Here is a 12,572-nt window from a genome sequence, read left to right on the forward strand (position 1 = left end):
GTGGCAGAATTCATGTAACTCAATTTTTAATGAGCGAGTTGAAGTATGTTCATGCTCGGCTCATTAAGTTAACGAGCGAGTTTAAGCGAGTTGTTAATGAATTTTTAGCAAGCGAGTTATGAACTATTCGTACGAGCAATTTACTCACCACTAGCCCAGGCTAATTTATGTTGATATTTTTGTATTTAGAAATAATATCTATTAAATTATATACGTTATCATTTGCCTATATTTAATTTAATTAGTGCATACAAACGTTACAAACGTATGGTAATATTATTAGTATATTTATGATATTTTTTTTATTAATTGTCTGTTGTGTATTTGATAACATAATATGCCATATAAAAATGAGTGCGCGCGTATCCTCTGAGATATCTCATATTTTGCGTGACTAACATGTCCGGTGCATATTCTTTTTTTCTTTCTTTTTTCCTTTTTTTTTTTCTTTTTTGTCATTAGTCATCTTACAATTAGGGGCTGTTCGGCGGAAGTAAAAATGTTACTGTTTACATGGAAAAAAATTAATTCAATCTGAGTGAAATTTTTTTTCCCACGTGAACAGTAAAACTCAGTTCAAAATTTTTACAACCCATTCCTATGGTATTGCAGCAAATTTATTTCCAAAATGAAGAGGCGGCATTATTAATTTATTCCCCACTCATAGCTACATACATTATTATTTCGGCATATATAAACCGTGTTAAATCGAAACAAATGAGACAGAAGTGATGAATCAAACGGTTAATTTAGCATGATGTAGCTATTTGAAAAAAAAAAAAAAAAAAAAAAAAAAAAAAAAAAAAGAGGAACACCCAATCATAATTTCGGGTATATAGATGTGCACATTTATATCAGACTTTCTCGGAATTAAAATTCCCGCAGAATCTCCATCGGCCCAATTCGCATGATTTGTTCGTACTAGGCCCATTCGGAATTTGAAAAAAAAATAAATAATCTGACTGATATTTATAAAAGCTTAAGATTAATTATTTTTTTAATATTTTATATTACTTTTGATACGGAGTATACATGAAAGATTTCAATTTAAATTAAAGTAGAACTAGCATTAGTTGCCAAAGTTTTTATAAATAGCTAATATTTTGTATAAAAACTTGTACAAGTAAGTTTAAAGACTTGCACGCACCAACTATAAATGCACTAGCAAATTTTTGAAAGGTGATTCTTGTCAAAAATCACCCATTAATGTAGTTAACCGGAAATTATTAAAAATCACTCATTATTTTAGTCAACCTACAATTTTTTTTTCTAATGTAAAATTTTCGAAATTATTAAAAATAACTATTGTCAAGTAATCTCTTTCTTAAAAAAAAAAAAAAAAAAAAAAGGGCCAAGTCCTGGCCGAATCTCCTTGAGCTGTGCTCCACTAACGTTTTTCTCACCACAGTAAATCCTACACCCAAATCGGAGTTACGAATTTCGGAGCTTTGCACAACAACTTACTCTCATTATAGTAGCGCGTTCCTCTCCTTTCCTCTCCGATTACCTTCCTCTGGGGGAGGATCGCAACGTGGCAGCCAGCTATCTTCTCCTCTTCCCCTTTGTTCCCATTTCTTTCCTTTAATGAAGAGATTTCTACCCCATCTGGAGCACGGCCTTATGAGATAACAATTTGTTTAATTAATTTAAGCAATGATATTACTCATGGGAAATATATCTTGCCTTATTTGCATATTGTTTATATGTTTTCCTCCTAAATCTCCAGTCTATTGGCAACTTTCTGTTGCTCTGATATAACTTTCTTGTTCTGCCCAGTGCCCTCCAACAAATTGATCTCCAAATTAGCATCAGTTTTTGTTATTTTACCTTGCTTAATTCTTTCATGAAGTTCAATGGCTTAAATAGCAAATTACCCGGGCAATTACATTTTGACATTTTCAACTCTGTTTTAGATATACTGATTCGTTCAAATGTTCTGGAATCTTCCTTCTGTTTCTTTCAAAAATCGTCTAAATTGAAAGAAATTTTCTGAACTATTTCATTACCCCCATATGTTGTTATGGCAAATACACTGACCGAACTGCATGCGTGCATACTGAAACAGCATTCAATCAGAATTCAATATGCTATTGAAAATTTTCCATTCACCAAACATGTACCTTTTCTTTTGAAAATTAGCGATCACCGAGTAAAACTCCTTTGTCCGGCGACTGGTGTTAGAAAAACCTGTATTTCTTTTTGTATATAATTGTACATATTTTGTCAATTCGACTAAAATGAGTACCGTAGACCGTAGTCGACATGCAAGAGGAAAACTGATATACAATGCTGGTATCTTTTTGCAGTAACCAGGGGAGCAGAAAATTAAATTAGACACACATTAAGATACCGCACCAAAATACAATTTCTGCTACCAAAGAATTGTCATGATCAAACTTGCAATTCCTACCTTCAACAAGCAAAATCGTTCTTTTCCAAACAAACTATATTACAAATAGCACATCAGCATTCAAACACCAACTGCCAATCAGACAACAAGTCGTTGATCCTGGAAAAAAAAAATGACACATAAAAAAGGACAAAAAAAAAAAAAGGCACTCCAAAGCGCAATCACATTCCGTGTAAACCGGCCCGAAATTAAGTTCTAAGACATTTCCAATGTTTTATGCTTCGATCCCCTTCAAATTAACATCGGACAGTGAACAAATTTCCGAAATAGGTTCTTTCTTCCATCTCTTTATCTTGGCTTTCCTCGACTCAGTCAAGTTCATGTAACTTGGCTTACACAATCTATTGCAACTCTCATCCGAAATTGGTGTTGACATGCACATAGATGAAGAAGAAGCCGAGCTCTCGTCATAATGAAACTCAGTACTAGGAGAAGAACTGCACCGTGTTTTTGAACGAGGATTATAATTTGGCTTTGCACCAACTCTCTTTGATATTGCATTCTTCACGACTTTTACTGAAGCCGGCTCACAATAGCTTTCCAGTGTTTTGCTATTGTCGCACTTCTCTTCCATCAACCGGCTTTCCCATGGCTTGGCAGCCATCCATCTCTCAAGCCAGCTCCAGTTCCCATTGGCATTACCAAAATTGGCACTCTTTGAAAGGACAGTAGATTGATTTAGATATTTTCCATTCAATGCAGATTTTGGTTGCTGTTGAGAGAGAGCATAAGCAATAGCACGCTCTCTCTTCATAGCTCCTTGTTGACGCATTTGTAATTTAGCCCTGACTTCATCAATAGTTCCCTGGCAGTCACACCATCCCTCCTCAGCTTCTTTGAGGGGGTCCAATTCGCCACGGCGAGCAAGGAGAAGCTGTTGCACGGCTAGTCCTTCGTGTGTTGACAACCTGACATGGCGTGCCCGGATACGTGCCTGAACACGTACCAAGGCTTGCATGCATCTCAATGTTACTGCTGCCTGCTTCCGTACCTGTCTCCCCCGAACTATTGCTTGTAGACGTACCAACCCTTTCAGAGCCTTTAAGGCCCTCCGAGCCTAGAATTAGAAAAAATATGTTATCCACTGTCGCCGTACAAGTCATGACAACTTCGTTTTGTGCTCAAGTTTGGAGCACAAACAGATATGCACCAGATTACCATTATGGTTCAACTGGATACCCTAAGGGCATGTAAGGTATCCTTTTTACTAAGTAATAAATGTCACAGAACCTTCATCGGTTGCATGCATGCAATTAATATAACAAAAAATAAAGAAATTAGAAACTTGAAATTTAATCATCAAAAATCGAAAGTCAGACAATTATGGAGTGCAGATCAAACAGACTTATTTTGAAAGCTCTGGACATTTACAATGTTTGCATGGGGACCAGAGTTTTCTTTGTCAGTGAGATCTGACAGAAAACAAAAAATGGTTACTATTTCATTCAAGAGTCAATTTTTTATGGCAATTAATGCATATATGTATTGGTGATTCCTTGAGTTTGGTGATGGGAACAATTAAGAGAAGTTATTTCAAGTCAGGACCAACTGGGTACTGTAAAGGTCCTTTCCATATGAAGCTAGTTAACATAACATAGTAGAAAGAGCACCAAACATTCTCCTATTTTCTTTTTCGCTTTTTGGTAGACAGCATAATGATGTGAAGACAAAAAAATAATAAAAACTTAGAAATCATTGAAGGCAAAAACATAATACTTCTCACCAAGTTTGAGGGGATTGATAAGAATTAGTCTCCAAATATTCAGAAATTAAATAAATAGACTCTTTTACCATGATTTACACTTTTATAATTCTAGTTTACAATTTTGGTAGTGAGACAAGTATTTTAAATTGCAAAAGTAATTGCATATGTGAATTTGGAAGACAATTTAGTTCAAGAAAACACATATCACTGAGATAGATCATGGTATCAAGCTAGGAAATTAAATTTTAGCTATGGACCCAAAACAAAACAGAGAAACTTCCATCAGAGATAAAAATATAGGTGCAGATAGTTTGACAGGTTAAAGGAAACCGAGTTTACAAGTAAGAAAATTGAAAAGAACAAGTAACAGTATAATGTTTGTAAATTAACTAGTTTTGTTGGTGAATGAAACGGGCTTTACAGCCTTTTATCAAAAAAAAAAGAAATGTCTAAAAATTACCAAGAAACCACGAAAGGCAGTTTGAATGCGAATGGCAGCCCATTCCTGCCTGACGGCCATGAAATCCTTTGGCGGGGCCCTGACCACCGTGGCTACCGCCGCGCTGAACGCATCAGCCGATGCTTCTGAGCCATCAGATGCCAGTAAGTTATTTTTTCCCCTCGAGCCATGTTGCCTTGGTGAGCTCTTCCATACCTTCCATTTCTTGCTCTGACCGCCACTATGCTTCTCCTTTCAGAATTAAAAGGATTTCTATTTAATTAGCTATAGAAGGACCTTCTAACAAAATTTTCTTTTCCCATTGAAAATAAGGTGTTGAATACCATACAGATGAAACTGAGAAATGTCCAGAATTTTTATATTTAACAAGAGAACAAATTTAAGAAGTTAATAGTAAAACTTGCAAAAAGAAAGGTATTTTTTCAGTGCGAAGTACATATAACTTCTATCTCACTTGCTAAGAAATCATTTTTTATAAACTACTGATTCAAGTAGAAAAAGAAATAAACATTTGGTTCTACCCTAACCCAGCTTAAAATCGGAACTCATACAAAAAATCCAAAAATCTTCTGATCAAAGAACAAACATAATTTCAATAGGCTGCTATCCTCAAAAAAAAATTGAAAAGGCTGCCCATCTTTGGAGGACATTTAAAAATTCAACAATATAAAAAATAGCACAAGAGAAACAAAAAAAAAAAAAGGTAAGGAATAGAGAGTTTTATTAAGTTACCTTGTCATCATTTTCTTGATTTTTGAGGCCTATGAGAGATCTTATCCACTTCCTTGAGCCAGCCATTATTACAACACTGAGACACAATCAACCTTAGAGGCTTCACAAGGTGAGCTGAGAGGCAAAGTTGGCACCTTTACTCTCTAGAGAGAGAAAGTGGAGAGCGGTAAAGAGAGGGGAAAACAAACGAAAGTGGGTCTGGCTGGCTACACCAGAGGTTACCTTGGAGATTGTAGCCGTTTTAGAATTTGAAATTCGAAAGAGAGGGAAGAGAGAGGAGAGCAGGTGTGAGCTGAGAAAAAAGAGAGAGCGACAGAGGGGAGCATTGGATACTCTGATAGAGAAAAGATTTTATTTTTTTTCTTAGTTTTTTTTTTTTGTGATTTGTTGGGGAGTGCAACGCAATTATGCGCCGGGGCTGTTTGTTTTGTAATAACGACGCTGCTGTTTTTCTGTGCGTGCTTTTGTGGCTTGGGAAAGAGAGCTCTATCACAGAGAGGCACAGGGTTTTACTTTGCTTTAGTTGATTCAAATTTTTAGTTTATTTGGTCACGAAAAAGATATTGAGTATACTTTTGTTATGGGGGACAGATAGACAGTAAAGTTATTTTGTATTATTTAGTACAGATCATGAGAGTGACACTGGTCACTTGTTGACTCGGAAATGAAAATTATTTAGGAGTCCTGTAGCCTGTATGATTGATCTGGACCATTTGATATAATATATATGATCCAGATCTACCTAGGATTTTTCGATGAAATCTCTACAGAGGGGGGGAGTGGGCCAGTGGGGGACTAACCCTTGAACAAGTTGAATAGTTCAATTTTGTTTTTTGAGGTGTCAACAGTCTATTTCAACACCACCTGATGCTGATACTTCCAAAGTTTGGGTCGTCAACACTGTCACCCGATGTGTGATTCACATGAACCCAGGTAATATTAATTTTGGTACGTCAAAATCAACATAAATCATATTGCTGTTCACTTTCAAAGAAGACTGTTTTAATTTGAAAACGTATTTTCAAGGAAGTTATTGAAAATCTAATATACTTTTCGTCTTTTCCCCATCCAAATGACTTTTTCTGACTTACTACTACTTTTAATAAAATCAACTCAGATCCTCAACTTATAAGCTCGAAATTAATTTCAATCTTTACCTTTCAGAAGAACTATTTATGATGGAAGTCTAAATTTTTCCATTTTTCCTTTTTTCCATTTTTCCATCATCCTTATTTCTATATATTTTCTACGGTTTTGTGAAAAATCATTACTTAAAATTTAAAATAGAATTAAAACAATTCTTCTAAAAAAAAGTGTTCAACGAAATGATAAGCAGAAGATTTAGCAGCGTTGATTCCGAGATCGTCTAGATAAGAACGGATATTGATATTGACGGCTAAGGGTAATGATATGTAAATACAACGTAGTAGATTGTATTATTACAGTGAATATATGATTATAAATTTATAATCTCGGCTTCCAATAAAAATAAAAAATAAAAAAGGAACCATTGATTTTGCCCAAAAGAAAAGCATGATCACGTTTGTCTTTGTTCAGACGAAAAAAGAAGCTTTTCAGTCTGGGTTACATAGATATGATTAATTATGTGAGTTACCGTGATTTTGCAATAATGACAACAATACACATTTGTTCAAGCATAAGTACGCAGTTACACATCTACGCCTCCTAAAAACCGGCGTGTCCTTGGGTTCGGGCCCTTGGGGGGAAACTTAGGCATTGACATTGACAACCGGACATTGAAGGGGATATCAAATTTTCATTTGCACTAGAGGCTCTCTATTTGGAGATGATTTAGTAATGGATAATTTTGTAGCACATCTTTTCCATTAAGAGGACGGTTCAAATGCCTCCATCATGTCTCAATTTTTAAAAAGTTTAATAACTCAAAATTTTAATTTTAAAATTCAAAATGAAACCATTGGATATGAGCTACATCATTTTATTTATGGATGTGTAAAAAATTATGACATTTCAACTTTATTTTGGTTGTCATCTTGAACTTGTAAAAATATATAATAATGTGGATAATTTCTAGACATTGATTTTTCATCTTGTTGATTAATATAAAAGCAAAATCAAAATGTAATAATTTTTTATGAGCACGTAGAGAAAATAACATAGATCACATCTAACGGTTTTATTTTGACGTTTAAGTTTTAAACTTTGAGTTATTTAAATTTTTAAAAATAGAGACATGATGGAGGCACAAAAAATGGAGGCATTTGAACCCTCCACTTCTATAAATTGGAAATTGGAGGGATATCAAATTTTGAATATACAACGATTTGACAGTCAAAGATTCTCTACGAACAATTATGTGAAATCGTTAAGTAGAAATATTCTTATGATTAGTTAGGAAGAATAAAATATTTACTGGACTTAATCTTGTTTGGCAACAAGGCTTTAGCCACCTTAGAGTGGCTTTAGCTTCCCTAGTTGCTTAAGCTAGCCGAACAACAATTCCTTAGACAGGCTTAGAGCACCTTTCTTAAGCTTCTTTGGAGCAAATTCTTAAGTTAATAAAAACCCAGACTTAGAGAAAAGTGTCTCCTTAGAGCTCCTCCTTAACACCTTTATACACCTTAAGCTTCATTGCTCTAAGTCTTTGTCAACTGAACATCTCCTCCTTAGCACAGCTTAAACTCTTAAGCTACAACACTCTAAGCTTCGTTGCCAAACATGATGGTTAAGAGGGGTAGACTAGATCCACTGATTGCCCCTTTTGTGGTTTATTAGTCTACTGATCATTTTTTTGTAGTGTACACTTATGTTTTACAAATTTGAAGATGAATTTAATCTTTTAATAGATTTACTTTTAATTACTCTAATATATCTAATCTGTGGTACATTGATTCACCTATATCATTGAAAGACTGATTATTAGTTGAATTAATAAGTGGAGTTATATTATGGAAAGTTTGGTCAGAAAAGAATATTGTCTTTTTTAAAGGGGCTATTTCTCAAGAGAAAAGGTAACGTCCCCCAGGCTACAGTCCCCCGAAAATTCCCGCGTATAAAAATCTTTCATTTTTAGCTTAGTTCCGACGCGCTTTCAACCGCCGGTAACGGAAGAAGTACTTTTTCGGCCACGCGCTTTCAACTGCCATAACCGGCAACGACGCGGTCCCCACTACTACAGCCGTCATTTTTCCTATTTAAGCCCTTCCTTTTTTTACCGCTTTCCTTTTTAAAAAAAATTGAATCGTTTTTTGAACCTTCTTTCCTTTTCTGATCTGATTTTTTTTCTTTTCTTTTTCTTCTTTGTTTCAATCGAGTATTGAGTCGCAGAATCGAAGAGCAGCGTCTCCTCTTGTTGTAATTTTAGTGCCGTTTGTCCATTTAATATCATCGTTGAGGAGCATCAGCATTGACGAACAGCATCGAAGTTTTAAAAACTACATGTCATTTTTCTCATTCAATATTGCTTTTTAGATCAATTTTGTTCATTATATACTGGTATTGATGTAATTTTTCAATTTCGTATAATTTTGAAACTTCTTTCCTTTTCTGATCTGATTTTTTTCCTTTTATTTTTCTTCTTTGTTCAATCAAGTATTGAGTCGCAGAATCGAAGAGCAGCGTCTTCTCTGGTTGTTTGAATCAAGCATTGACGAACAGCATCGAAGTTTTGAAAGCTACCGGTCATTTTTCTCATTTAATATTGCTTTGTAGATTAATTTTGTTCATTATATGCTGGTATCGAACTTTTGAAAGTTACATAGATCGTTTAATTTTGAACGATTAATTGACTTAACTATGATGTGAACAGGATTCAATGATATTAATTGTTGTTTCAAGATTCAATAATTTTGTTAATATGATTTATTACATTAGATTGTCATGTTTATGTTTCAATTACATATTCACAGTGTGGTAGTTTTTTACAAGAACAAAATTAATAAATTAGTTTACATTGTGATTTTTATGTGTACTGTATACATAAACTGAAGTTTCAAACCTTGTTATGCATTGGTTGATGAAGTATAAATTGATAAATTGTTATTATTTGGTAATAGGATTGGTTGCTTCCATATGATATGTATTATGTTATGTTTATAGAATTAAACATATGTTCTTATAGGTTTGTATATGTTTGTGTAAAGGCAGGTTTATATAATGGATTCTGACTTGAATGAAGAAAGTGTGGATGACACAGTTTCCCACTCATGTATGCATGAATGGGATCTGAACAAGGATGCTTCTGAATTTTCTGATGAGAAGTCGATTGAGAATGTGAATTTTGGTGAAATTACTGATTTGAATAGAAATCGGTAAAATATATTTCTACTATTATAAAAAATGAAATATGCACTGAATTTTTTTACAACACAAATAAAAATTCTCTCTTATTGATATTTATTGATATTTTTAATAGAAATCGGTGAAATGATAATTTTACATTTGATACAACATTAGTCAGTATATTTCTGCCGTTTGGTGTTTTGTTGATGATTATTTATAAAATAGTTCATTGTGTTGAATTTTTTTTATTTTGCAACTAATGATTATTTTTTCTTTATTTTTCTCATAATGAGTTTGATTTCATAATCAGAGTATTATAAGAGGGTTAAACGGATGATAACCACTTCTGACAATGTTAAAGCTGGTTGCTTTTGTTTTTAATTAAAAAAAATCTCTATTTTTTTTAATAAAATGTTATTCTTTAGTATCAATTTTGCATGCAAATATGTCAGGATAATTCCAAAATACTTGTAACCGCAATTCCAGATACTACAAGACCTATGATCAGCTTAAAAGGATCCACATATTAATTAAAAAAAATATAGTTATAACAACTAATGACATATATTATAACGACTAAGATCTACAGAATAAGGTAATACTATTAAAAATAATTCATATGCTAAAAATATTATATATATTAGCTAATGTCCTGTCTGCCGATTGTAACCTTTAAGATCTATTTTAGAAATAATTTTACACTGAATAAAACATATGCATAAATTATGCATTTCTTAGTTCACAAAACTTCCATGGTGGAACAATAAATACAAATGTATTCTAACTCAAACAAAAATATATGGTCATGCTTGGTTGTAGAGTAAAGTTAATGAAGATTAAATTGTCTACTTCATCTTATTCTTCATATTTTATATCTTGTTTGGTACTTAATAGTTTCAATTAATCCGTTTAGAGGGGTAAGATAATGTTGGAAAATAAACACATATTTATGATAGTGGCCCTACAAGCGGGGTAAGTGTGAAGTAAGTTAATCCACATGAAGAGGTAAAGTAATGTATTATGGATTAACTTATATATTACTCCATCTTGCTCTTCGTTTGACGGTGTAAATATAGAGTAAGAGGTTCACTCCACCTCTTACTGCACAACCAAACATGGCCTAATAGGATTGAATTAAACGGGAGGAGTAGGAGGGAGAGGAAAGAAAGGAAAAAGTAAGACCCACAAAAATATTTTGTTAATTATTTTTAAAGAGAATATTTTATTTGTTGATTTGAAAAGAAGAGTATGTCATAAAATTTTACTTAAAAATAAGTACAAAAGTTCCAATAATTTTATTGTGCAGTGTCACGAATTCTCATCTCTCTATCAAGAGGATGTAAATTTAATTTTTGAGAATAGTATTTAAAAATACTGAAATGTACAAGGGTTCTTTAATAAAAGAAACGAGTGAAGTAACAAATCGGTCTGTATTTGACTAACTAACAAAATAATGTTAGGAGGTTAATCGCCGGCCAATTAATCAAATAAGTCAAATAAATTGATAAGATATATAGTTTATAATACTAAGAGCATTGACATTAATCTTTCTATTCTAATTTCTAGTCATATTTCTATTTCAATGTTCAAGCTCTATGAAATTTTTATAATTAACAAGCTTTCTTTGAAATAAATCGCTTTATATTTTTTATGTTGGTCAATTTATGGTTTCTCATTCTTTGATTGTTAATTGTTAATTCTATATAATACTTTCAATTTTAATTTGTAATTCAACACGATAATTTCTCTTTTTTTTTCTTTTTTTTTTTAAATTGTCTTCTACCATTTCTAATGTCATATTTCATAATTCAAACTAAAATTTTAATATTTATACGGATTATGTTGTTAATTAATTGGAAAACAACTTATTAATCAGGTTTACAGCCATTTTAGCATTCAAATATTAAAATATCTAATGGAGCACTTCTGGAATGCACAAATATCGTATTTTGATTACGAATTAATCTTATCAGGTAATTCGCATACAATACCTCAAATATTAGCGCCACAAAAAATCTCACACATAGCTCGCTCTTATCTTATAAGAATCCTATGTTCCCACGTGCGAACTCTAAGGTCAGTTTGACCTTTATTAAGTGGGTCCCAGTTACTGGGATTATATGTCGGTTATTCTTCCTTAACTTGATACTTAATCTCAGCTACAAATACAATCTCACTGACTTGGCCTACATAACATTACCATATTTCACGGGTTCCTTGGAATTAGGCGATGCCACTTTCTCGATATAATAATTTTGTACTTTAGAAAGTAGCCCGTTGTTTATTGACCACAATTTGACTGTACCGTATGTATCTATTTAACGAATGCATATGAAATGTTAATCTTCCTCTGACCTCGTAGCCTTTGTCAATGATTTTGCAAATGTATATAATCAATATTTTTTATGCAGTCTCCGAAATTTATTGATATACTCAAACGTCATAAATGCTATGCTTTTGTCCTGTATGTTTTCGATCCTGCTTATTTGTAAATAATGGAGTAAATATTTATGGTGATACTATTTTCCAAGATGTGAAGCTTCTAGTTTACTACCACTGTTTTTTATTCCCACAAAATGGAACTTTACTACCACTGTTTTTTATTCCCACAAAATGGAACGTACTATTCTAGTTTGACATGTGTTATTAAAATCAAACGGTTTGAATCAGATTCATGTAAATTAGTTTAGCATGAAACCTCACTCAGTTTTAGAATCATATCCTGTCCGTTTATTGTACATGTTTGAATGAAATAGTAATACCCTATATTGTTATATTAGATAACTTTTATTTATATTATTTTGAATTCATTTTTATAAGTTGAGTTGCAATTCATAGCCAAAGAATTCTCTCTATATAAAAATTATTGAACGCCAAAGTTCAATAGAAAAATTCATAAAAAAAATCAATAGAAAATTGTGGAGAGAAAAATCACAATAATAAAACTAGGAAGGGTCATATCGAAAAAAATTCATATCAAAGTAAATTCTTGTATTTAAGTT

At 32.7% G+C, this 12,572-nt stretch overlaps 1 protein-coding gene across 1 annotated transcript; it reads right to left on the reverse strand.

Moving 5' to 3' along the window:
- Positions 1 to 2,414: 2,414 nt before the first annotated feature.
- Positions 2,415 to 5,622, reverse strand: IQD6 (IQ-domain 6). The gene is made up of 3 exons (XM_078309051.1): positions 5,308 to 5,622; positions 4,576 to 4,806; positions 2,415 to 3,467 (listed from the first exon to the last, which is right to left on the reverse strand). The coding sequence occupies exons 1-3, from the start codon at positions 5,371 to 5,373 to the stop codon at positions 2,625 to 2,627; spliced, it is 1,140 nt and encodes a 379-aa protein (XP_078165177.1). The 5' UTR covers positions 5,374 to 5,622; the 3' UTR covers positions 2,415 to 2,624.
- Positions 5,623 to 12,572: the final 6,950 nt, after the last annotated feature.

The sequence above is a fragment of the Carex rostrata genome, chromosome 9, assembly GCF_964058835.1.
Source record: "Carex rostrata chromosome 9, lpCarRost1.2, whole genome shotgun sequence".
In the NCBI taxonomy this organism is placed as follows: Eukaryota; Viridiplantae; Streptophyta; class Magnoliopsida; order Poales; family Cyperaceae; genus Carex; species Carex rostrata.